This window comes from Ahaetulla prasina, chromosome 7, assembly GCF_028640845.1.
Source record: "Ahaetulla prasina isolate Xishuangbanna chromosome 7, ASM2864084v1, whole genome shotgun sequence".
Lineage (NCBI taxonomy): Eukaryota > Metazoa > Chordata > Lepidosauria > Squamata > Colubridae > Ahaetulla > Ahaetulla prasina.
In genome coordinates, this window is record NC_080545.1 from 16,420,774 (window position 1) to 16,448,454 (window position 27,681).

The following is a 27,681-nucleotide window of genomic DNA, read 5'->3' on the forward strand; positions in this document are numbered from 1 at the left end:
CTAAGAGTTGTAAACCTAATCTTGTGTAGCTTCTTTTCCAAAAACACCACACTACTAACCAGAGCATACAAAACATTTGCTAGACCAATTCTAGAATACAGCTCGCCTGTTTGGAACCCTCACCACATCTCTGACATAAATACAATTGAACGTGTCCAGAAATATTTTACAAGAAGAGTTCTCCATTCCTCTGAAAACAACAAAATACCTTATCCCACCAGACTTGAAATCTTAGGCCTAGAAAACTTGGAACTCCGTCGCCGTTGACAAGACCTAAGTTTAACTCATAGAATCATCTATTGTAATGTCCTTCCTGTTAAAGACTACTTCAGCTTTAATTGCAATAATACAAGAGCAACCAATAGATTTAAACTTAATGTCAACCGCTTTAATCTAGTTTGCAGAAAATATGACTTCTGTAACAGAATCATCAGTGCTTGGAATACTTTACCTGACTCTGTGGTCTCTTTCCATAATCCCAAAAGCTTTAACCAAAACTTTCTACTATTGACCTCACCCCATTCCTAAAAAATTAACAATAAACAGTAATAAAATATATAGATCAGTAGAACAAATTAATCCTAAAATATTTAAAACCAGCTAAAGCATAAAAATCCAATCCAGTTCAGAGAATATCTCCCTTATAACTTCTATAACCATATAATTTTCCCCCCAAGTCTTTCTTACATAAGATCTTTCCCTATTGTTTTTTCTTTTCTTCTTCCTATATATATATATATATATATATGCTTATACCTCCTAATATTTACTCATATATATGTTTATATACTATATAATCTTTTTGTATGATGCCTACAATATTGTTGTGACAAATAAAATAAATAAATAAATAAATAAATTCAGTGCCATGAACTAAGGGGAGGGGGGGAAAGTAAAGGGGGAAATGAAAGTAAGTGCTGTATTTCTTCAAGACGCTACTTCAAGATCAGCCGGCATACCAACTGCATACCATCCTGTGTTTGACCGTTACAAAAACATCCTACTTGAATCTGACAGGGGGCAGACAATGGAAGGTAACTAAAAGAGGAAAAGGTTTAAGGGATTTTGGCGAGTGATTCTCAGTTCGGGCTATATGCATTACTGCGATACAGTTGCCTTCTAATAAAAATATACCTTTCCCAACAAATGGAGCCAAGGATCGCTTCTATTTAGAGGTTTAAAGTGGTGGCAAGTCTGACAATGACATTCCAAACGAATGATGAAGGAAAAGTCATTTCCTGCCAGGAACAATGAGTGAAAAGCCGAAACGAGGACTTACCGAATCCCATAAGAGGCGCTTGTTTAACTGAAGTTCAAAATCCTCCTTCAGAAAGCTCACATCGCCGCCAGTATATCCAGCAAGCTCCTGGGGAAAAAAAGGGGGGGGATTTTTTTGAGGAGGGGGAATTCAGAGACAATAAACTGGGTGCCTAATACTCTGATTTTAAACTAATAAATTTAGCACTGCTATAAATGAAAAGGATGTTATTGCAAAAACTGCTTGACTGTGCACAGTGCCAAGCTACATGATTGATGTGGAAGCCAGTGCAGAAAGTATGCACAGTATGATAGAATCATAAAGCTGAAGGTACTTTAGAGGACACCTAGTCCAATCCCCCTTCAGTGTAGCTGTTCTGACCTAGGCTTCCCAAGAGCATGAAGCAGACTCCTTTTTGTTAGGTTACTGTAAATTCCCTTTTTGTTAGGTTACTGTAAATTCCTCTCAGTCACATCCAGCAAAGTCTTTCAAGGGAGAATTTAGTCACAGACCTTATCTGGCTTGGAGAGCTGCCAGGCAGATATCTTCAAAACTTGGCAAGAAATCTCTGAGAGTCACGAACCAATTAAGCGAACTAATTGACTCCTGCAAACTCCACTCCCCTTTCGCTAGTCTTTATTCCCTCTGGGATGGGCCATTCATCATACATCTGTGGCCTTACTCCCAAGTCAACCCTTGTTCTTTAGCTGTTCCCTTCCTCTGGCAACTCTGTGCATGTGCACACTGGGAACGGGCTCCAGCTGTTCATCTGCCTCACTGATGTTTGAGTCCAAAGCAACTGATAACCGGCATACGGCCCTGGCCCCCTCTCTGCCTCCGATGCAGAGCCCTCAGCAGAGCCTTCCCCAGACTCCAGGACTGGCCCACGTTCCTCCCCAATCTCCTCACTGTCTGAATCTGCTGGCGGCTGGCGGGCCACAACAGTAGCATTTCCATCACCCAGCCCCTCTTTGAAGACTACCAGTGAAGGAGAACTCACATCATCACATGGAGCCTATTCCAACAGCTGACCATCATACAGTCAGGAAGCTCCTCCGGATGTCTAGCCTGAACATCCTTTGTTGAAGTTCTAACTTATGGGTGGTGATCCTGTCCTGTGTTCCTCAATGTGACAATTCTTCAAGTTATCTGAAGGCTTTTATTTATTTATTTATTTATTTATTTATTATTTATTATTTCAATTTCTATACCGCCCTTCTCCCAAAGGACTCGGGGCGGTTTACAGCCTGACAAAAACAACAGATACAAAAATTAAAAAAACAGATTTAAAAGACTGATTCAAAATTGGCTGAAAATTCTAAAAACTAATAAAAACCCCATTGAAAACTATTAGGCCAGTCCTGCGCGGTGGAATAAAAAGAGTCTTCAGCTCGCGTCGGAAGGTCCGGAGGTCAGGGAGTTGGCGCATCCCTGGAGGTAGCTCGTTCCAGAGGGCTGGGGCCCCCACAGAGAAGGCCCTCCCCCTGGGGGTCGCCAGTCAACATTGCCTGGCCGACGGCACCCTGAGGAGACCCTCCCTATGGGAGCGCACGGGTCGATGGGAGGCCACCGGTAGCAGCAGGCGGTCCCATAAATAACCCGGTCCTACGCCATGGAGCATAGGATCGGGTTATATATTTTAATACATTTCCCGTTGGGCTTCTTTTTGGAAGGCTAAACCTATCCAGTTCTATTAACTATTCCTAGAAGGATTGGTTTCTATGCCCTTCTCTGAATTCCAGTTCGTCTGTGATGCCCACACCTGGACACTGGATACAGAGGGGTCCTTGATGCTTTCTGAGCTTGTTTGTTTTCTTGTAGACGTTTCGTTACCCAAACTAGGTAACATCATCAGTGCTAATAAGGAGTGAGGTCTACTGTCAGTTTATATTCTATGGCTAACTCTGTCAAGTGTTGGTGGGGCAACAGGGCAAGCCACTGGAATAAAAACTGGCAGCAAAACATATCCTTTACTAGCACTGATGATGTTACCTAGTTTGGGCAACGAAACATCTGCAAGAGAACAAGCAAGCTCAGAGAGCACCAAGGACCCTTCACGTCAACAGACTCAGGCTCAATCCCTCCAAGACGGAGTGGCTGTGGATGCCGGCACCCCGGTACAGTCAGCTGCAGCCGCAGCTGACTGTTGGGGGCGAGTTAGTGGCCCCAAAGGAGGTGGTTCTCAACTTGGGTGTCCTCCTGGATGGACGGCTGTCCTTTGATGAACATCTGGCGGCCGTCTCCAGGAGGGCCTTTTACCAAGTTCGCTTGGTTCGCCAGTTGCGTCCCTTCCTTGACCGGGATGCCCTATGCACGGTCACTCACGCTCTGGTCACGTCTCGGTTGGATTACTGCAATGCTCTCTACATGGGGCTGCCCTTGAGGTGCACCCGGAGGCTACAGTTAGTCCAGAATGCAGCTGCGCGAGTAGTAACGGGAGCCGCTCGCGGCTCCCATGTAACATCACTGCTGCGTAGTCTGCACTGGCTTCCTGTGGTCTTTCGGGTGCGCTTCAAGATTCTGGTTACCACCTTCAAAGTGCTCCATGGCTTAGGACCCGGGTACTTACGAGACCGCCTGCTGTTACCCTATGCCTCCCACCGACCCGTACGCTCTCACAGAGAAGGTCTCCTCAGGGTGCCATCCGCCAAACAGTGTCGGCTGGCGGCCCCTAGGAGTAGGGCCTTCTGTGTTGGAGCATCGACGCTCTGGAATGAGCTTCCCCCTGGCCTACGTCAAGTGCCTGATCTTCGGACCTTCCGTCGTGAGCTAAAAACATATTTATTTATTCAAGCGGGACTGGCATAATGGTTTTAATAGTTCTAATCTTAAACTGGGGTTTTTATTGGGTTTTTTAAATTCTTTTATAATTTTAAATTTAAACTTTTAATTATCAGCCTTTTGTAATTTCCTAGGTTTTAATTGTTGGTTTTAATTGTATATGTATTGTGTTTTATCTTTGGCTGTACACCGCCCTGAGTCCTTCGGGAGAAGGGCGGTATAAAAATTTAATAAAAAATAAATAAAACCCTGAGTTACACATATTCTCCTGTATTTGTACAGGACACAGAACAAAATTAACTTCCCATGATCTAAGCCCCTGCTTCTTTTTAATGCACCACAAGACAGCGCTGGCCTTTTTAACCACTGCATCACAGCGCTGGCTCATGTTTAATTTGTGGTTGACGAGGATTCACCGTTCCCTTTTTGACAAACTACTGCCAGAGCTGTGTAGTGGTAAAGCACCAGGCTAGAAACTGGGAGACCGTGAGTTCTAGTCCCACCTGAGGCACAACCCAACTTGGGTGACCTTGGATCAATCACCATCAGCTCTAGGAAGAGGCAATGGCAAACTGCTTTTGAGACCTTGCCAAGAATATTGCAGGGGTTTATGCAGCAATTGCCAGGAGTCACCGAGCAGGACTGGCTTAAATAGGGTTTTTAAATATGGATTTTATTGGGGTTTATTTTATATTTTGTATTGTATTTTAAATTTTAGGCCATATTGAATAAGTTTTTTAAAGAGTGTTTTATTGTAATATATGGTATTATTTTATCTCCCTGTTCACCGCCCTGAGTCCTTCGGGAGAAGGGCGGTATAAAAATTAAATTATTATTATTATTATTATTATTAGTCTGATTTGAAGGAACAAAACAAAACAAAAAAACAACCAACCCTTGTCAGATCTGATCTCTCCATTCACTATTTGGATTTTCCATGTTCCTTATCCAAATGCATTGTTTTTTTTCTCCATATTACAACGAAAGTTAATTAATGAGGCATTAATACCTGATTTATCTTCAGCAAAGCTCCCCGTTTAGGCAAGATTGAAGAGTTTCGAGAATCAATTACCATGGCATGCTGCAAACAAGGAACAAAAGATGAAGTGCTAACTCCATAATAAATGCTAACGTTGCAGGTTGAGAAAACATTGCTTGGAATCTATTATTCTTTATTTCATTGTTAGAGAGCTTCAAAAGGAGAAAAAAGTGGGGATTCCCTGACAGTTTTAAACTAAATGTCTCCATAATTCTGCAGAACCAGTACATTTGAATTCTTCTTAAGACAAGAATGGGCAACATTCAATTTATCAACTTTTTATTCAGCACTAAAAAGTTTGTCTCATTTACCATACTAAACAGCCATGGGTGGGTTGTTGGGGGTTCGCAGGGATTCGGGAGAACCTCTAGCTAAGAGTCTGTGCAGTTCGGAGAACCCCCAAATCCCACTCCTGGCTGGCCCCACCCCGCCCACTCTGCCCGGCCCCTCCCAGGAGTTCCCAGGCGGCCCATTTTGGATGCAGGTAAGTGCAGGGCATGCACAGAGGCTCAGGGAGGGCAAAAAACAGGCCTACCGGAAGTTCAGGAAGGCCGGAAACCAGCCCATTTCCAGCCTCCAGAGGGCCTCCGGAGCCTGGGGAGGCTGTTTTCACCCTCCCAGAGGCTCAAGGAAAGCCTCCGGAGCCCATAGGCCACACCCACCATGACCACACCCACCCAGCAACCAGGCAGGGAACCCCTTGCTAAAATTTTGCTAAAACCCCTGTAAACAGCCATCATTCGGCAAACTGCGTGACTTTAAAATTCACGTTCAAATTTTAAAAAAATCTTACAGATAGGGAAGACTTGAGTGAGTGTCCGCTTTCTTCTCGAACAGAAAATGAGGCCGTTCTTGAAAGGCAGCCCAGTTCTCTCCAGACGGTTTCCCATTTCAGTGTGTGATTTGTCTTCCAGATAGGAAACTTTGAAAGAAAAGAAAAAACTTCAAACTTTGCTTGAGGAAAAGTTATTATGTATTTTCTCCATCTCCCATTTATTTGCTTGTGGAGCTAATCTGAAGAAGATTGAATTCATATAACAAAACATGAATGCACATATAAAAAGTGGAACGTGCTATCAAAAACCAGCAAAATTATAAAAAATTTATACAGCAGTAAAATAGAATAGAATAGAATTCTTTATTGGCCAAGTATGATTGGACACACAAGGAATTTGTCTTTGGTGCATATGCTCTCAGTGTACATAAAAGAAAAAAATACATTCGTCAAGAATCATAAGGTACAACACTTAATGATAGTCATAGGTTACAAATAAGCAATCAAATCATATTAGGAAACAGTCAAGATATTTGCCGGTGATGTTTGCATAATCTACAGTACAGGCAATCCTCTACTTACAACAGTTCATTTAGTGACCGTTCAAAGTTACAAAGGCACTAAAAAAAATGGCATGACTATTTTACATACTAACAACCTTTGCAGCATCCCCTTGGTCATGTGATCAGAATTTGGATGCTCAGCAACTGGCTCATAGTTATGACAGTCGCAGTGTCCCTGGCGGGTCATGTGTTGATCTCTTGCCACAATTGAGTCCCAAATTTCTGTTGCTAAGCAAGACATTTGTTAAATGAGTCTTGCCCCATATGATGACCTTTCTTGCCAAATTCGTTAATTGAATCAACTGCAGTTGCTAAGTTAGTAACACACTTGTTAAGTGAATCCCATTGCCTTTGCTTATCAGAAATGGCAAAAGATAGAACACACGACCCCGGGCCACTGCAACCGTCATGGCTCAGCTGAGATGGACCCAAGGAGCTGCTGATCCAGTTCTACAGAGGCATTATTGAGTCTGTAATTTGCACCTCTATAACTGTCTGGTTTGGTTCTGCAACGCAACAAGAAAGACACAGACTTCAGAGGATAATTAGAACTGCAGAAAAAATAATTGCTACCAACCTGCCTTCCATTGAGGACCTGTATACTGCACGAATCAAGAAGAGGGCCGTGAAAATATTTACAGATCCCTCACATCCTGGACATAAACTGTTTCAACTCCTATCCTCAAAATGACACTATAGAGCACTGCACACCAGAACAACTAGACACAAGAACAGTTTTTCCCCAAAGGCCATCACTGTGCTAAACAAATAATTCCCTCAGCACTGTCAAACTATTTACTGAATCTGCACTACTATTAATTTTCTCATCGTTCTCACCACCCATCTCCTTCGACTTATGACTGTATGACTGTAACTTTGTTGCTGGCAATCCTTATGATTTATACTGTTATTGTTTTCAGATTGCTTATTGTACCCTATGACTATCGTCAAGTGTTGTATCATTAAGTATTAAATTTGTACCCTATGACCATCATTAAGTGTTGTAAATGTTGTACCTTGATGAAGGTATCTTTTCTTTTATGTACACTGAGAGCATATGCACCAAGACAAATTCCTTGTGTGTCCAATCATATTTGGCCAATAAAAATTCTATTCTATTCTATTCTATTCTATTCTATTCTATTCTATTCTGTTCTGTTCTGTTCTGTTCTGTTCTATTCCACTATACTGTGAGATTAGTCCCAGCCTCCTACTGCCAGGTTTGCCATCATAGCCATAGGATGACTTCATTTGTGAAAAGCAGGTGTCAGTTAAGTCCAGCAGTTCTGCCTGAAATGAGGGGCGAGATGTTGAGATAGAAGCCATACCTTGCTAATTTCAAGAAGCTGTGCAGGTACAAAAAATGATCACTCACTGAGCCCATCCCTTTTAGTTGCAACACAGCAGCAAAAAAAAAAAAATGCAATGACACAGGAACAGGAAATGTTGTCTGTCAGCTGTCTGCAAGATTCTTTGTGATCTGCTAAGAGCTTGATGTGGGACATGCCGCAGGCAGGACAAGCACCAGAGAAGCACCGGTTAGGGCTATGCAGCGCAAAATTGGCATTTCAGAGCCCACGGGAACACAAATATAGCCTCTGCCCTCCACTTTTTTAAAAAGGCTGCACCTTTTCCCAGGGTGAGAATATCAGGAAAAGATGTAGGTGCTCAAACAGTTGCAGACAGGTGTTTGTTTTGCTAACTCTAAACCACTTTTCTGAAACCCAGTCAAAAATTAGAAAGGAATAGGAATAGGAAATTGGGCCGCGGTGTGGCTCAGGCTGTAAGACAGCCTGTTATTAAACACAGCTGCCTGCAATTACTGCAGGTTCGAGTCCCACCAGGCCCAAGGTTGACTCAGCCTTCCATCCTTTATAAGGTAGGTAAAGTGAGGACCCAGATTGTTGGGGGGGGGCAATAAATTGACTTTGTATATAAACATACAAATAGGATGAGACTATTGCCTTACACAATGTAAGCCGCCCTGAGTCTTCGGAGAAGGGCGGGATATAAATGTAAATTTTTAAAAAAAATGGAATGGAAAAGAACAGAATAGAATAGGAATAGGAATAGAAATCTGGAAGGGACTTTGGAGATTTTCTAGTCCAGGAGAACCTCTACAGTCTCAGACAAGTGACTGTCCAGTCTCTTCTTAAAAACCTCCAGCACTGTGCCAGCCCAGTTATTCACCATGCTTCGCTAACTACCGTGTTTCCCCAAAAATAAGCCCCCCCAAAAAAATAAGCCCTCCCCGAAAATATTTAAACGCATGCATAGCCAGTCCCCATTTCCTCTGGTTAGGGTTAAGGAGACAGAGCTGGAAATCAAGTAAGACGGCAAGAGGCGCCCTGTTGTGTCTTGCCCGCTCTCACCGCAGCCGGGGTCTGCTTATCTGCTTCCCAACGCTGAAGAATGTCCTCCCGGCCCCAGCCCTGGCTCCATGCCCAGGCAAACGGAGCAGCTAGACCCCTCCCCCTCCTCCACAGCATGTGAGCCTGAGGAAAGTTTATTTCCAACAGCTGCTGATTGGAGTGACCCTTGCATCAGAAGACTGGATAGGCGGAGGCAACAGAAGGAAGGGAGGGGCAGGCCTTAATGAGTGCTGAGTCATGGAGCCACACCCCGTGGCCTATATAAAGGATCTACTTTCTGGCAGTCTCTGAGTCAGGCAAAGTCGAACTTATCTTGCTGAAGTCACTTTCTGGTCTCCTGCCTGCTCTGAAGACTTTGCTAGGACTTTGGGCAGAGCTGCAGAGGCAAGCCTGATTCGGATTTCCCTGACCCGGCCGTCAGCAGAGGAGTGGGACACAACACGCCCCGTTTTGCTCCATGCGCCCCAAAATAATAACACCTCCCCAAAAATAAGGCCAAGCGCTTATTTCAGGGTTCAAAAAAAAAATAAGGCAGAGTCTTATTTTCGGGGAAACACGGTAGTAGACAATGTGGTTCCATTTTACCTACATTGACGTCGGTTGATATTCCTCTGTCAGTTTCACGCAGGGAACTCCAAGGAAATTGTCCAGTTACTTTGTACACATTGAGAGAAATGCTGGAAACAAACAAGACACCAACAAAATTAAAAAAAAAAAACTGCAACAAAATCCCAACATAGACTTGAGAAAGACAAAACACTTCATTTGTCTCTATGAAGGATTTGACCCTAAAGAACAAAATGTACCATTGTACTGAGAGTTGTATATATTTATTTTTGTACTTTTAAGGTTAGGGTTAAAAGAAAATAGCTTATAGATTAAAAACAGTAGCCAATGATTTAATGCTTAATCATCTTTGGCATCTCGTGAAGTATTAACAGCTCAGATATTTGTATTCATTTTAGTTTGTGGCACAACTATTTAAAGACTGTGCCAGTGTAATAAAAACCAAGCTTGTATTAGCAAAAGAAATGTTTTTCCATCATGGAAGAAACAGGAAGTTTATAAGACAGGATGTAAGTAACAGAACTTATGGTAAGATTGTGAGAGAGAAAATCCAAAGTATCTGGAAGGTACCAGGAATGGTATCCAGTAATATAACAGCCTTTACCCCGACAACAGATTCTTCCCTGTCTATAATCTGTTTATTGTTCAAATCTATGATAGTGATTAGATAGGATTCAGACTGCAAATAAAGAAAATAAGAAAAGAACCATTCATAGAATGCGGAATGCAGACTCAAATTATCGTGCCAGATTTTATCATAATGGCATCGTATTGGTCTTCATAAATAACAAGAAAGAGCAGCTACCGTATATAATCCTACATCCTTTTGTTCCTTTCCAAGTTCACTAATGTCAGAAAACAATTTACCAGTATTCGAAATAGTTACAATATAATCTCGACACGGGAATTAAAGATATAGGAAATTAGTCCCACAAGGTGGATGTGTAATTGTTGGAAGAAAAACTCCCTTTGGCCAAAGCTATATATTTAAGAGAGGATTCTGAGCTTGACTTTCAGACAGATGGGCATGTATTCATAGGTTCTACAGTGTAACTGGGCACCACCATCTTCTACCCCTGCCTATACTGGAGAATTAAGAGCACTCAGATTGCTTTTTTAGTGCCTGGTGCCAATGTGCAAACAAGCGAATAGTAAGAAAATGTGAGATGTCAAATATTAGAAATAGCTGTCTTCCACTCCTCAGTCCCCTGAAGCCTACAATTCTCTTCAAGAAAAGAATGGCAGGTAACCATTTTTATAAAGACGTATAGTAATTCAATTCTTGTCCATTATTCCCATGCCTTTGAAAACAAAAGCAGAAAACAGGTTTATTGGTTCAAAAACAGCATGATTTTTTTTCCCTAAGGTTATCTTTTGGGTATAAAAAAAAAGTTAAAATCTTGCTTAAGATTTCTGTTAAAATATTATCTCTGGTTTCTTCCTCTCTCCTAGCAGAGTGCTGCTTGTGCAATATTTTAGCCCCGTGATGGCAAATCTGTGGCACAAAGAGCTCTGTGGGCACGTGCGCCGTTGCCAGCTGCTTGTCTGGTTTCCAGCGTGCACATGTGTGCTGGCCAGCTGGTCTTCTCAGGCACCGGAGAGCTGAAAACGGCCCAAAAACGCCCCCAAAAAATGACCAAAAAACAGGCCAGTTTTGGGGCGTTTTCGGGCAGGTTTTCAGGCAGCTTTCAGGCAGTTTTGGGGTCGTTTTTTTGGACCAAAAACAGCCCGAAAACTAGCCTGAAAAACACTCTGAAAATCGGCCTGAAAATGGCCCCCCAAAAAACAGCTCAAAAAATGGCCAAAAAAACAGCCAGGTAGTCTTTGCAGGCGCCGGAGTGCCAGAAAAACAGCCTGAAAATGGCCCAAAAAACAGCCAAAAAACCACCCTGCAAACGGCCAAAAAATAGGTATGCGCATGCCGGCCAGCTGATTTTTGGGGTTCTGGCGCTCTGCGTGCACACATGCACGTTCTGGTTTGGGCACTCGGTGCCAAAAAGGTTCGCCATCACTGGTTTAGCAATCTTAAAAGGGCCACCTACATCCTCTATTCCTTATAAATCAGGGGTCCCAAATCCCTGGGCTGTGGAGTGGCACTGGTCTGTTGCCCACCAGGAACCAGGCTGCGCAAGTGAGCGAAGCCCCATCCACACATGTGAGTTCTTTGCCTTGCTTTTTTTTGTACCTCTGAAACTTCTGAAACTCTGTTTCAGAAAAAACTTTTTTCTGCCTCTGAAAGCCTCTGAAACAGCTTCAGAAAAAAAGCCTCTGAAGTCTGTTTTGGGCTTTTTTTCTGAAGCTGTTTAGGGGCTTCTTTTCTGAAGCTTTGCTTCTGATGCCTTTTTCAGCCTCTGAAACCTCCATTTGAGAATCTGGGTGGGGCTACATAAGACTCACCAAGATTTTCACCCTTTTTTGGGGGGGGGAAAGGTGCGTCTTATACTCCAAAAAATACAGTAGGCTCGGAGTTGGTACAATCTGGGGAAAAAGTTATCAGTGATCATATATTATTTACTCTGAAGAAAAGTCTTTTGAACCTTACAAAAACCTAAAGAGTAGCCTATTTATGTTTAGGTGGAAATAAACCCTCTTGATTTAATGGGAACTTTAGAGACTCTAAAATATATGCCCATAACATTCACGTACTTTAAAAGTCTTACTTTCTTTCAAAGTGACCAGGCTGTGGTTTGAAGAAGGAGAGACCGTATGAAGTTTCCTTGGTGCCATAGGAGAACTGGAATGTCACCTTCTCGGCACGCCCCAAAATATTAGGCAGTTTGAGTCCAAGGACCTGTAAAACCGTGATAGATGATAAGATAGTCTGTGGGTCATACCGACACACTCTCTACCATTAGCTTTTCTATCAGCTTTTTAAAACTTTCATTCTCTTTGCAATCTTGAAAAGCCAACTCTTCAGTTCTTAACATTAATCGTTCCGTATTTTGTTATTATCAACAAGAAAAGCAACTATCTTCCTTCCAGACAATAAAGAAACCACTTCTTGTTCTCTTAATCTAAAGTAAAGGTGAAGGTTTCCCCTGCTCAACCATGTCAACTCTAGGGAGTGGTGCTCATCAGTTTCTTACGTTAGTCTAAGGTGGACTAATCTAAAAGTGTAGAACTCATATTTCTAACTAATTACAGAATAAGCAGGAAAACTGGACCATGTACAATTGGAAGACTATTTTCTCAAAATGAAGCCAAATCGTGTTTCTATTTAAATGCCCTAGCTATCATGTTTCAGAGCTGATACTCGGCAGCAACCAATGATGCAAGACCTACCATGCTTCCTTCGTTGTTGCCAACCATGGTGTTGTAACTTCCAGTTAATCTTCTCAGTTCTGTTACATCAAAGGTGACATCTAACCCATTTGGAAGAGCATTATCACCTAAACACACAAACACACACGTGCATTTATTAGTCAAGCCACCAGTGCTGACCCCCTGGCCAAAAAAGATACACACACTTTGAACAGTGAGATAAGATTCAGATTGAGTTACAAAGAATTTTTTAACATCAAAATTGGGCAGACTAGGTATGATTTACTTGTCTCGGTGATACCACAGGCTTGGCGCGCGTGCTGGGGTAGTGGTTACAGGGCCAGAATGGCATGAAAGAGATGGGCTGAAGTTACCCCCATTCTCTTTTAGGTTTCAATTGGGAAAGCTAAGAACTTCCAGACCCCTGACCCCTTGCATCCCCAACTCTAGTCCTGTACTAGCTGGGAGCTGAGGGCAGAAAGCTCCAGGGACCATACCTGTAGTGGCTTTCACTTAACTTCGCTACTGGTTCGGAAGAGCGCGTGTGATGACATCGGGGCGGGTGGGCGGAGCTTCTCACTGCCGCCGCTACTGGTTCACCCGAACCGGAGCGAAGCAGGAGAAACCCACCACTGGGCCACACCCAATTTCCCATTCTAATATAGGCAGTCTGATTCCAAGCACGATACCCACCAGGCTCAAGCTCTGACATAGTTTATTAAAATACTGGTCTCTACGTAAAGGTCTCCACCTGTTATTAGGTTTTGCTTCCTTAAGAAATATAGTTAGTCCTTGACTTATGACCACAATTGAGCCCAACATTTAGGTTGGTAAGTGAGAAATCTGTTAAGTGAGTTCTGACCTATTTTATGACTTTTCTTGTCCTATTTGTTAAGTGAATCTGGCTTCCGCATTGACTTTGGACGTCAGAAGGTCGCAAAAGGGAATCGTATGACTCCAGGAAACTGCAACCGTCGTAAAGATGAAACAGTTGTCAAGCATCCAAATGTAAATTACGTGACCATGGGGATGCTGCAATTGCCGTAAGTGTGAAAAATGGCCATAGGTCACTTTTTTTCAGTGCCTTTGTAACTGGTCACTAAATGGTTGTAAATCAAGGACTGCCTGTACTGAGGAAATTTTAAAAGTCTTACTTTCTTTCAAAGTGACCAGGCTGTGGTTTGAAGAAGGAGAGACCGTATGAAGTTTCCTTGGTGCCATAGGAGAACTGGAATGTCACCTTCTCGGCACGCCCCAAAATATTAGGCAGTTTGAGTCCAAGGACCTGTAAAACCGTGATAGATGATAAGATAGTCTGTGGGTCATACCGACACACTCTCTACCATTAGCTTTTCTATCAGCTTTTTAAAACTTTCATTCTCTTTGCAATCTTGAAAAGCCAACTCTTCAGTTCTTAACATTAATCGTTCCGTATTTTGTTATTATCAACAAGAAAAGCAACTATCTTCCTTCCAGACAATAAAGAAACCACTTCTTGTTCTCTTAATCTAAAGTAAAGGTGAAGGTTTCCCCTGCTCAACCATGTCAACTCTAGGGAGTGGTGCTCATCAGTTTCTTACGTTAGTCTAAGGTGGACTAATCTAAAAGTGTAGAACTCATATTTCTAACTAATTACAGAATAAGCAGGAAAACTGGACCATGTACAATTGGAAGACTATTTTCTCAAAATGAAGCCAAATCGTGTTTCTATTTAAATGCCCTAGCTATCATGTTTCAGAGCTGATACTCGGCAGCAACCAATGATGCAAGACCTACCATGCTTCCTTCGTTGTTGCCAACCATGGTGTTGTAACTTCCAGTTAATCTTCTCAGTTCTGTTACATCAAAGGTGACATCTAACCCATTTGGAAGAGCATTATCACCTAAACACACAAACACACACGTGCATTTATTAGTCAAGCCACCAGTGCTGACCCCCTGGCCAAAAAAGATACACACACTTTGAACAGTGAGATAAGATTCAGATTGAGTTACAAAGAATTTTTTAACATCAAAATTGGGCAGACTAGGTATGATTTACTTGTCTCGGTGATACCACAGGCTTGGCGCGCGTGCTGGGGTAGTGGTTACAGGGCCAGAATGGCATGAAAGAGATGGGCTGAAGTTACCCCCATTCTCTTTTAGGTTTCAATTGGGAAAGCTAAGAACTTCCAGACCCCTGACCCCTTGCATCCCCAACTCTAGTCCTGTACTAGCTGGGAGCTGAGGGCAGAAAGCTCCAGGGACCATACCTGTAGTGGCTTTCACTTAACTTCGCTACTGGTTCGGAAGAGCGTCTGTGATGACATCTGGGCGGGTGGGCGGAGCTTCTCACTGCCGCCGCTACTGGTTCACCCGAACCGGAGCGAAGCAGGAGAAACCCACCACTGGGCCACACCCAATTTCCCATTCTAATATAGGCAGTCTGATTCCAAGCACGATACCCACCAGGCTCAAGCTCTGACATAGTTTATTAAAATACTGGTCTCTACGTAAAGGTCTCCACCTGTTATTAGGTTTTGCTTCCTTAAGAAATATAGTTAGTCCTTGACTTATGACCACAATTGAGCCCAACATTTAGGTTGGCAAGTGAGAAATCTGTTAAGTGAGTTCTGACCTATTTTATGACTTTTCTTGTCCTATTTGTTAAGTGAATCTGGCTTCCTCATTGACTTTGGACGTCAGAAGGTCACAAAAGGGAATCGTATGACTCCAGGAAACTGCAACCGTCGTAAAGATGAACCAGTTGTCAAGCATCCAAATGTAAATTACGTGACCATGGGGATGCTGCAATTGCCGTAAGTGTGAAAAATGGCCATAGGTCACTTTTTTTCAGTGCCTTTGTAACTGGTCACTAAATGGTTGTAAATCAAGGACTGCCTGTACTGAGGAAATTTTTAAAAAGTCATTTTAATGGATGTTTTTTAATATAGCAATTTAAAACTAATTTGGACTAAAACTAAACCAGACTTCAGAACAAGTAAGTTAAAAGGTAAAGGCTCCCCTCACACATATGTATTAATTGTTCCCGACTCTAAGGGGCGGTGCTCATCTCCGTTTCAAAGCCGAAGAGCCAGCGCTGTCCGAAGACGTCTTCGTGGTCATGTGGCCAGCATGACTAAACCGCCAAAGGTGCACGGAACGCTGTTCTCTTCCCACCAAAGGTGGTCCCTATTTTTCTACTTGCATTTTTTACGTGCTTTCGAACTGCTAGGTTGGCAGAAGCTGGGACAAGTAAAAGGAGCTCACCCCGTTACATGCCACTAGGGATTTGAACCGCTGAACTGCCGACCTTTCAATCGACAAGCTCAGTGCCTTAGCCACTGAGCCATCCTTCAGAACAAGTAAGAAACACCTAAATACACAATGGCTATGAGAAAGATTACTGGACTTGATAAAACAGACCAGAGCAATATCCAAACTCCAGCTAAGCCATGAGACTGGGCCCTTCCGTGCTTCCCTACTGCTCTCCTTCTGCATGCTCACTCCTGCAAATGCAGGATGAAGTCTGCCATTGCTTCAATGTGCCAATACCCCCAAGCCTCCATCTCCACAATGGGAAGAAAAGCTGACAGGAGGACAGGCTCATCCGTTGATCTGGGTTTAGCTGGGATTAGTGGAATTAGCTGGGCCTTGCTACTGTGTATAAACTGCACTCTTCCTTTTTATTTCTCTTGACTTGTGTTCATAAATTTGGTCGAAGATTGGCAATTTAAAAGATTTAGCTATAAACAGATAAAAGGGGAGGAAAACAGCACTATAATCAGGATAATCTCATTATTGGAGAGAAACACAATTCTTTTTTTTAGCAATTTAAGTGTATGTTGAAAAAGCAAATAATCCCAAGACCAAAAATGTTGGATGTGCTACTGATCCACATCTGATAACTGTTTTGTCTTCAAATCAGTGTTACAAGAATCTTTCAAATCTCTCCATGCAGGGAGCAATGCAACAGCTCATGGCTTCAAATGATTTGAATTTGATTTGATTTGATTTCAACTGATGAGAAGGGAGCCAAATGTGCTTTTTTCAAGAGGCAACTGGACTTTCTGGTTTTTTCTTTGAAGACATTTCGCTCCTCATCCAAGAAGCTTCTTCAGCTAATCAAGGAGAGAAGCAGGAAGTAAGGAGAAATTTCCTAACAGTGAGAACAATTAACCAGTGGAAAGGCGGAAATTGCGGGTGTTCCATCACTGAAGGTTTTTAAGAAAAGTCTGGACAGCCATTTGTCTGGAATGGTATAGGGTCTCCTGCTCGAGCAGGGGATTGGACTAGAAGACCTCTAAGTCTCCCTTCCAACTCTGTTATTCTGTTATTCTTACCTTGACACGTATCGATCAGCACATCAACTTGTCTGAATATACCTAGGCGGAGGAGCTTTTCACGAGCTTCATGTGATTTCCTCATTACCTTCAAAATATAAAAGTCATGTCAAAACATAACCAAATTATTACCAATATTTCCAATACCAATGTGTTAAATCAACACCCATTCATTTAGTGCCAGTAAATACAACTAACTCCATGAGCTCTGTGTTTTCATAAAAGAAATTGGATTTTCTAAAAGTACTTGAACTTTTACAAAATTAGATTTTAATTTCTTTGGATTTATGTACTTATCCTTCCATTAAAAAAAATTAACCAACTCCGCAGAGATACTATACTGTCTTGAAAATCAATTCCTTTTCCCAGATACGTGCACAGGTCCATATTTGAGTAATTTACTGATCCAGATTTCAAGATCAGATGTAGAATTTCTACTGCCTTTGGAGGAGTACGAAAAGATCATGGCAACATGGAAAAGCTACACAAAGAAACTGCCATTAACTACGGAATGTTTCATAATGAAAATATGCAACACTGAAGCTTAAAATGCCCGTGGTAGCTCATTTCATACTCAAATCAGGGGGCTGAGTTTGAGATAATTCATACTGAAACGCCCTGCAGACTACGTCACAAGTAACCCCTCAAATTCATAAATTTGTATCCATCAGGGAAAAAAAATTAGTATCTTTCCACAATCCCAAATTGATCTAGCTCAAAACCTGCTTCCAAAATAATAAAAAACTTTTTAGTAAAGTTTTGCAAGATTATTTGGGCACACAAGTTGAGCAATCATATTTCTAAATTTCTATGGAATTAAAGAAAGATGCTAATATAATATAGCTGTTGCGATTTTTGGATAGCTTGTTAAAGAATTTTAGTACTCACATCAATCAGATTTTTAGCTTTGAAAACTTCACTTATTTCATACATGATAATATCATCTTTAGTTCTTCCAAGTCCCTCAAAGTGTATATGTTGAACAACCACCTAAAAAGCAAAGTAAAAAGTATTAAATAATGGGCAGATATTATAAATTACTGCATTAGTAGATATAATGATTCCATAAGCATGAAGATTTTGTCAAAGATTTTGTGAAGAGATACATTTAATATTAAGCAGATCTTCTACCATCTAAATATTGGGAGTATCTAGACTAAGCAATTTTGGCGAGAAGACCAATATTTTTAATTGCTCCAAGTTCTTCAAAACTGAAGCCCAGGATTTTATTTTGATTATTTCGCTTATAAGATAATGGTAAAGGTTTCCCTTGCACATATGTGCTAGCTGTTCCCGACTCTAGGGGGCAATGCTCATCTCTGTTTCAAAGCCGAAGTGCCTTCACTGTCTGAAGATGTCTCCGTGGTCATGTGGCTGGCATGACTAAATGCCAAAGGCGCACAGAACACTGTTACCTTCCCACCAAAGGTGGTTCCTCACCCCGTTACGCGGCACTAGGGATTCGAACCGCTAAACTGCCGACCTTTCAATCGACAAGCTCAGCGTCTTAGCTTAGTTTTTCTTTTTTATGTTTCCCAAAGGAGCTAATTGTATCCTTCTAAGATTTTTTTAAAAAAATTACTTAACTACATTAGTTCACCTGAGCTAATGCAAGGTGTCACCTAAAAAGACAAGTTTATTTCTAAGTGTTATCAGGCACAGTTGTTTTAAAGATGTATCATCTGTAACAGTAATCATTTTTATTGCATACAGTACAGTACTATATATTGGTGGTCCCTAATGTTTTTGGTACCAGGGACCAATTTGATGGAAGACCATTTTTCCACAAACTGGATAAGGGGAGGCGGAGTTCACAACCTAGATCCCTCCTATGCGCTGTTTACAGTAGGGTTCAAACTCCTTTGAGAATTAATGCCTGATGATCTGAGGTGGAGCTGAGGAAGTGATGATAACACTGGGGAGCAGATGAAGCTTCATTCACTTACTCACTGCTCACCTCCAAGTGTGCGGCCCGGTTTCTAACAGGACACGGACCAGTAACGGTGTGTGGGCCCACTGCTGGGGACTCCTGCTCTACGTAATCAAGGGGAAGGCAGGAAATCCTTATACTTACATTTTTATTTTCAAGTATTTCTTGTTTAGTTTCTGGTTCAACTTCCACAAGCTCGGCTTCTTCACCTATGCCACCAAAATCAGGACCACTCGTGGGAAGAGGCTCCAAACTCTGAAAACACAGATTCAGTAGTTTATAAGCAATCAAACAAACTACTAGATTATTGATCTGTTTCTTTTTCCAAAAACAAGTGTAACTAGGTACCATCACCGTCCCTTTAACACTGGAAACACAAGTATATGGAATAATGTTGTATTCATGCAACACAGGTGTGCATCACTACAAATATTAGCAGTTGGAGTTATACCATGAAGAACAACAGGTCAGCGCTTGGGGCACCAGAGTTTCTTCCCCTAGCTGTCATCTCCTTAATTCTTTCACTGCCACATTCAAATTTAATTTTCAGCATTTATTGAGTCTTAATGTCTTGGCATTAAAGTTGGACCATAAGAAAGGCTGGGCACCAAAGAATTGAGGCCTTTGAACTCTGGTGCTGGAGAAGACTCCTGAGAGTCCCTTGGACTTCAAGGCGATCAAACCGGTCAGTCCTAGAGATCAACCTTGACTGTTCTTTAGAAGGCCAGATCCTGAAGATGAAACTGAAATACTTTTGGCCACCTAATGAGAAGGAAGGACTCCCTGGAGAAGAGCCTAATGCTGAGAAAGATTGAGGGCAAAAGAAAAAGGGGACGACAAGAGAACGAGGTGGCTGGATGGAATCACTGAAGCAGTCGGCGTGAGCTTAAGTGGACTCCAGAGGATAGTAGAGGACAGGAAGGCCTGGAGGAACGTTGTCCATGGGGTTGCAATGGGTCGGACACAACTTCACAACAACAACAGTCTTGGCAGTTAAGCCAGCATTTTCATTTGAGACAATTTTAAGTTGTATGGACTTCCAGAATACCTCAGGCAGCATGGATGGAGAATATTTGGCCATCAAGTCAAGATAAACTGAATGGGCCCACCAGAATCCACAGAGAGTAACCCACGAACCCATAGCTCCTCTTACTGGGAGCAGCCAATAATAAAACCTTTTATTGAAGGCAGATGGATTAGAAACCAGGAAACTCTGAGATCTGGGGCCGGTCCTGCCTTCCAGTCCAGTCCACCACGCAGGGTCGTTGTTGCAGGAGAAACAAGGCCATGGAGGACGAGGCGCTCTGCTTAGGTTGCCCAAAATACAGGTAGTCCTCGACTTAAAACAACCACACCCGAGCCCATCATTTCTATTGTTAAGTGAGACATTTGTTAAGGGAGCTCTGCCCCGTTTTACGACCTTCCTTGCCGCAACTGTTAAAAGTGAATCGCTGCAGTCGTTAAGTTAGTAACCTGGTTGTTCAGCAAATCTGGCATCATCCCAACCCCCCCCAACCCCGTTTGACTTTGCTGGTCAGAAGGTCGCAAAAGGGGGACCCGGTGACCCGGCGACGCTGCAACAGTCGTTAAGTCTGAGTCCGTTGCCCAAGCCTCTGAATTTCGATCACCCGACCGCGAGGACGCTGCCACGGCCGTTCAGGATGAAAAAAAAAAACCCGGTCCTTAGGTCCACATTTTTCTTTCAGGGCCGCCTGTGAAACGGTCACTAAACGAACCGCTGTTAAATCGAGGACTGCCCGTAAAGGCACCGTGGAAAAAGAATATTGAATGCCATCAATGGACCCATATTGGGTCTGTGCGTGGGTGTCTTTTTCCACTTTATTTAAAACAGGAAAGGATCGCGATGGCCAGCTTGGCTGAACTGCAACCCTTTTCTCTCCCACTAACACGGGGGGGGGGGCTCTTCCACGCAACCGAGCCCCCTCCCACTTCTTCTGCTGGGATCACGTGGTTAGAAGCCTCCCACCGTCCCCGGAGAGGACGCTCTACACACGCCCGGAGGACCACCGTTGCCCGGCAACCCCGCCATTTAACATCCCCACCCCCGCCAAGGTCAGCAGAGCGAGCTCTTACCCGCGCGTGAACCGTCCCCATGGCCTCTGCCTCCAAGACGCGACGCGACGCCTCCCGCGCATGCGCAACGACCATGCACCTCCTTCTCTCTCTCTCTTCAAGACCGCCTCTTTCTCCTCCTCCGGAAGCTCCGAGGCGAAGGTTCGTTTCTGATTGGCCCGAAGAACAAAACAAAAAAAAGGGCGGAAGAGGATGGCTTCCCTCGTCCCCCGTGAGTCTTTACAAAAAGAGATGTCCAAACTCGGGCCCCTTTGAAGAGTGGTGGACTTCGACTCCCAGAATTCCGCAGCCGGCAACTTGCTCATGTTTATAGCTCGTGCTGGCTGGGGAATTCTGGGAGTTGAAGTCCACGAGTCTTAAAAGTTGCCAAGGTTGGAGACCCCTGCTTTTTATTTTTTATTTTATTTATTTTAATAATGTTTTAATTTGTATAATGTTTTAATTTGTATTTAATTTGTATTTTAATTTTTAATTTTGTCACACAGTATATATAAACATAAGCATGAAATAACTATACAATATATAGAATAGAATAGAATAGAATAGAATTTTTATTGGCCAAGTGTGATTGGACACACAAGGAATTTGTTTTGGTGCATATGCTCTCAGTGTATATAAGTATATATATAAGCATGAGTATGAATTAACTATATTAATTGGATATAATGAAAGGAAACAATAAGACAGGAACGGTAGGTGTTAGGTTCGGGAAGTAACGAGGCTGGAGACCAGGGTAGTGACAACAGCTCTTTAATATATGGTGAACCCAGCGACCAGGCTGGGGAAAAACCTCTCCTTATATACAGTCTAACCGGTGGCTTTAACCAATCAGCAACGTGCTTGTTTCCCGCCAAAATATTTAAAGATACATTACACTCCTTCCCTCCCAGAAAACACTTTACCCCTATTTACATGATATTTACATATTATTTTTCAACGTAATCACGCAAATAGACTGGGCGTCTCCTGACTCTTTCGGACCTGCGCAGTTCATTCCCTGGGAGTGGGTTGAGCTGACCAGAGGGGCTGTTTGCTCCTCTCAGCTCCTCCTCTAGGCCATCCGGCCCTGGATTATTTGCAGAGTCGTCCCTGCTGTTTTCTAATGGAACCTGCTGGCGTCGCTGGACCTCCGGGAACTCAGATAAGTCCTGCGTTTTTCCCGGGTTTGAGTCAGCTGTGGATTCAAACATTGTATAGTCAGGGCCTGTTTCATCTAGTTCGGATTGTTCGGCTATGCGTTTTCGTATTTGGTCTATGTGGCGCCTCCATACTCGGCCGTCCTTTAACTCCACCAAGTATGATTTTGGACCTGTTATGTTTAAGATTTGTCCTGCTACCCAGATTGGGCCCTCACCATAGTTGTGTGCCCACACTTGGTCGCCTATTTCCATCCCTCTAGTTTTTCCAAGTCCCCCCTTGTAATCCTCCGGTGTATAGTTTGGATTTAAACGGTCTAGTGGGCACCTGAGCTTGCGGCCCATTAATAATTCTGCTGGACTTCTGCCGGTTGTGACACAGGGGGTTCTGTGTTGGACGGCCAGGAAAACATCGATTTTTGTTTGCCAGTCGCCTGGCTTGATTCTGGACAATGCCTCTTTTGCGCTCCGGACGAAACGCTCTGCAAGGCCATTCGTCGCAGGGTGGAAAGGCGCCGAGAGGGCATGTCGGATGCCCTCTTCTGCCAAGTATTCCTCAAACTGGGTTGCCGTGAATTGCGGGCCGTTATCGGAAACTAGTGTGTCGGGCAACCCATGGGTTACAAATAGGTGCCGTAGAACTGAGATCACGGCCTCGGCTGTCATGGATCTCATGAGAATGATTTCCAGCCATTTGGAGTAGGCATCGACTACTACCAGGAAGGTTTGGCCGTGGAAGGGGCCGGCAAAATCAATGTGGATTCTCGACCAGGGTCCTTGGGGTCTCTTCCATTCCCGAACCGGGGCCGTTGGGGGTAGCGGTCTGGACTCTTGGCAGGCCTGGCATTTCCCTACCCTTTCAGCAATTTCCGCGTCCATTAAGGGCCACCACACATAGCTTCTCGCTAGACCCTTCATCCTTACTATTCCTGGGTGACCCTCGTGGAGGAGATCCAACACCCTTTTCCTCAATTTCTCTGGGATCACCACTCGATCCCCCCATAGCAGGCACCCCTTGAGCCGAAAGTTCCCACGCTTTACAAACTCTTTAAACGCCCGGCGCAGCGGGCCACCCTCTTTGTACCCAACCAAGTACAGTTCTCAAAATAATGTCCCGGTATGACGCCCGAGCCACCTCCTTAGACGTGACTGGGCCAGAGTCCAGAGAGTCAATTAACAGTATGGGCGTCCCCGGAGTGGGGTCCTCGATCGCCCCTGGTAGTGGGCATCTGCTTAATGCGTCCGCATGCCCCAACTCTTTTCCTGGTCGATGCCGCAGTTTGTAGGAGTAGGCGGCCAAAAAGATAGTCCATCAGGTCAATCGGGGCGAAAGTACCACAGGCGTTGGTGTCGCCAGCCAGTAACCCTAACAGTGGTCTATGGTCTGTAACAATTTCAAAGTCTCTACCAAAAACATATTCGTGAAACTTTTTTACCCCAGACACTATAGCTAGAGCTTCCTTATCCAACTGACTATAGTTCCTCTCTGTCGAGGACATCGTTCTGGAGTAGAAGGCTATTGGGGCTTCTGTGCCATTTGGAAGCCTGTGGCTGAGCACAGCCCCCACCCCGTAAGGGGAAGCATCGCAAACTAATACCAATGGCATTGTGCTATGATACTGAATCAGTAAGCTATCGCTCGAGAGTAGGTTTTTTACTGCTTCGAAAGCCCTAGCTTCCGCCTTTCCCCAAGACCAAGCAGTATTCTTTCCCAGTAACTTATGTAGCGGCTCGGCAACGGTTGCCTAATTTTTCAAAAAGACCGCGTAAAAGTTCACTAGACCCAGGAATGCCTGTAGCTCTGTTTTGTTTTTGGGCGCTGGAGCCTTTCTTATTGCCTTGACCTTGCTCTCAGTGGGTGGATTCCTTCCTTGTCTATTCTGTAGCCCAAGAACTCTACGGATTCTACCCTATTTGGCATTTGTTCACTTTAACCTTTAGACCGCTGACCGGAAAATGCCCAGAACTTTTCTCAAACGCCCCCAATTCTTCTAAATTTTCGGCTGATACCAATACATCATCAAAATAGGGACGGTAGGCACACGGGTACACTTATGCACACCCCTTACAGACCTCTTAGGAATGGGGTGAGGTCAAGAGTAGCCAGTTTAAGCTTAAACTTTTGGGGGTTTGGGGAAGAAGCTACAGTCAGGTAGTGCATTCCAGGCATTGACCATTCTGCTACTGAAGTCATATTTTCTGCAATCGAGTTTGGAGCAGTTTACCTTGAGTTTGAATCATCTTATTTTATTAAATTATTTATTTATTATAAATATTTATATTATTTATTATATTTATAATTTATTATATTTCTATTATTAATTACAAATTTATTTTCAATTTATTAAATCTCTCTTATTAAATTCCATCTTATTTATTTTGGCAGTCAGCTCAACCCTTCCTAGGCCTTTTTTGAATCTTCTTTCTCTCACCTTTCTCTCTCCCAGCTTTGTGGCATCTGTCAACTTTTTATATGCCCCCTCAACTCCCTCATCCAAACTCATTGAAAACATGCAGAACAGGGGTCCACTGGCCCTCCACGTGATGCCCTGAAGGCGACTCACAGGTGTGTTTCATTCTCCGAGTGCTCCATTCAGCCGACCATGTGTCCTTCTCAACGCATCATTCAGCCGTTATTTTACCCATTTGTCGCATTTTGAAGGAGAATGTAATGAAGCACTCCATCTAAAGCTTGGCTTAGATCTACAGATACTATTGAGTAACGCGGTGGCTCAGTGGCTAAGATCCTGAGCTTGTCGATCAAAAGGTCGGCAGTTCAGCGGTTCGAATCCCTAGTGCCACGTAATGGGGTGAGCACCCGTGACTTGTCTCAGCTTCTGCCAACCTAGCAGTTCGAAAGCACGTAAAAAATGCAAATAGAAAAATAGGGACCACCTTTGGTGGGAAAGTAACAGCATTCCGTGCACCTTTGGCATTTAGTCATGCCAGCCACATGAGCATGGAGACATCTTCAGACAGCGCTGGGTCTTCGGCTTTGAAACGGAGATGAGCACCGCCCCCTAGAGACTAGCACATATGTGCGAGGGGAACCTTTACCTTTTACCTTACAGTTACTATGGCCGCAGCATTTCCCCAAACCACTTAGCTAGTCACTCTATCAAAAGAAGAGGATAAATTTAATCCGACAGAATTGCTTCATTAAAGGTCCATGCTCGTTCTTGCTGATGGCATATCGTCTCTCCAAAGGTTCACAGAGATATGATTGGATCACTGCTTCAGGACCCTTTCTGCTACAAATCCAAATTTCCCAGGTCTTCTTCCTTCCATCTTTTGAAAATCAGGAAGATACTGGCTCTGCTCCAATCTGTTGTGACCCAGGCCCAAGTAGGTAGTAGGAAACTCAGTCAATGTAAAAACAAACTAACTTTATTAACACAGCTGAGAATTAACTCATTCTCAGCATAGTCAAAACTAAATTAAAACAAATTCCTCCCAACACAATTCCTCAGTCCTATCACCAACCTTGGTCCAATTAGGCAAACTGCCAAAGGCTTTTCTTGGCAAAAGTTCAGAAGACGCTGATACAAAACAAATGCAACAAGACAAAGCTATCAACGTTGTTTTCCGGCAAAGAGCCCAAACACCATTGCTGGTCTTTTAAGCCTTATGGGTGGGGCCAATCGTCTCTTGGCCCTACTCCCGAGTCGTCCTCTTTGCTTTAGCTGCTCTTGCCTTCTGGCAGCTCTTCTCATGCGTGCATTAGGAACAGGCTCCTCCTGTTCCTCTGCCTCACTACTGTCAGTCTCTGGAGGCTCTGGAGTACGCACCTTGTTCCCTGAAAGCCCTGGCCCCACCTCTGCCTCCAACGCAGAGCTCTCATCCGGGCCTTCCCCAGCCTCCAGGACTGGCTCATGTTTTTCCTCAGCCTCATCGCTGTCTAACTCTGTTGCCAGCTCCACAGGCTGCTGTCGGACCACAACACCAGTATCTTGTCACTGACTGAAAACTTTCTATGCTTTGGCCAACTTTTTTATGCAGTGTGAAACCTCTTCTGATGGTATCATTGCCAGAGTAGTATGACCATCAGTTGAAAAGCAACAGCCAGTCCAACAATGAGCTTGACTGACGCCTAGTATATCAATGTTGAGCCTATTCATTTTATTCTTAACAATGTTCAACTTTCCTAGATTGGTGTTCCATGTTCCCAATTTTGAACAGTGGAGAGCTCTCTTTTCATTAGGAGCTGTGTCAATGGCTGAAGAGCCATTAAGATTTACCCCATCCACATTATGGATGCTCCTGCTAGTATGATAGTCTCTTTGCTCTTCCCCTTATTGGTACTCTCAGCCAAGCGGACACACTGCTCAATACCATAACTCATATATTTTTGTGTCGATCCCTAATGTTTTTGGGTAGAGAAAACTGGAATAGATCACCAGGACTTGTTTCAGGCCATAACCGTGTTGACCAATATAATAGGCTTACACTGTTCACTTCCACCACCATGGTGAGGTATTGTTAGGTTTTGGGGTGGGGGTGGGGAGGCAAAATGAAGTACAATATCTTAATATTAGGTTTCTATATGATGCGGTGGCTCAGTGGCTAAGATGCTGAGCTTGTCGATTGAAAGGTCAGCAGTTCAGCATTCGAATCCCTAGCCCTGCGTAATGGGGTGAGCTCCCGTTACTTGTCCCAGCTTGTCCCAGCCAACCTAGCAGTTCGAAAGCAGGTAAAAAATGCAAGTAGAAAAATAGGGACCACCTTTGTGAGAAGGTAACAGCGTTCCATGCGCCTTTGGCGTTTAGTCATGCCGGCCACATGAGCATGGAGACATCTTCGGACAGCGCTGGGTCTTTGGCTTTGAAACTGAGATGAGCACCGCCCCCTAGAGTCGAGAACGACTAGCACATATGTGCGAGGGAAACCTTTACCTTTACGTACAATAAGACCATTATTTTCTGTTGTGTTCCATTACAAACTGCAAGTAAACAATTTTGCTTTGAACTATTTGCCTATTCAATGTCTCCTATAAATTCATTTTCTGTGTTCCATTTGCTGCAGCCTGCATTTTCTTTTCAATGCTTTAAAAAATAAAGACGTTTTGACAAATTTAGAAAGAACTCTGAACCCAGATAATTACTGAAGGAGAGCTGTAATCCTTTTGTGTATATACACATGGATTTTGCATTAAGTTTAGCACCTCCACTTTGCCTCCCCACCAAAATGTCTCTGTTTAAGGACTTGATCCCACCCTCAATCTCAGAATATGATTCATAAAATGTTAGAACAAAGCCAAATACTCTGCATGGGTTTTACGTTTTCCAGTCATTTGAATTTTTTATGAAAAGGATCAGATCGCATAAACTGTTGTTTGTATTGAGCTTTGTTAAATCACTGTGAAAAAAGGGAAGAGGAATTATATAAAGGAACACTTTTACCATTTTCAAAAAATACTCATAGACACAATGTTTACTGCTTTGGACAATGAGTGAGATGTCAAGTTGCATCATTATAAACAATTAAAACAGTATAGAAATGCAGTATATTCATAGATCACCTCATAAAGCGGTTCTATCAAGCAATTAAGCATTTGACTTGTGATAATGAACAAAAACACAATGA

At 43.3% G+C, this 27,681-nt stretch overlaps 1 protein-coding gene across 1 annotated transcript in view; it reads right to left on the minus strand.

The window, feature by feature from the left end:
* The window catches only part of SAMM50 (SAMM50 sorting and assembly machinery component), a 34,266-nt gene extending 13,197 nt beyond the window's left edge, over positions 1-21,069 (minus strand). Inside the window, exons 1-10 of the mRNA XM_058191162.1 lie at positions 20,963-21,069; positions 19,013-19,123; positions 17,827-17,928; positions 16,939-17,026; positions 14,393-14,499; positions 13,771-13,901; positions 9,378-9,465; positions 5,872-6,000; positions 5,049-5,120; positions 1,280-1,366 (exon numbers count right to left, since the gene is read on the minus strand). Of these exons, the coding sequence (XP_058047145.1) occupies positions 1,280-1,366; positions 5,049-5,120; positions 5,872-6,000; positions 9,378-9,465; positions 13,771-13,901; positions 14,393-14,499; positions 16,939-17,026; positions 17,827-17,928; positions 19,013-19,123; positions 20,963-21,037 (990 nt within the window). The 5' untranslated portion in view covers positions 21,038-21,069. The remainder of the gene's footprint in view (positions 1-1,279; positions 1,367-5,048; positions 5,121-5,871; positions 6,001-9,377; positions 9,466-13,770; positions 13,902-14,392; positions 14,500-16,938; positions 17,027-17,826; positions 17,929-19,012; positions 19,124-20,962) is intronic.
* Between the last annotated feature and the right edge of the window lie 6,612 nt (positions 21,070-27,681).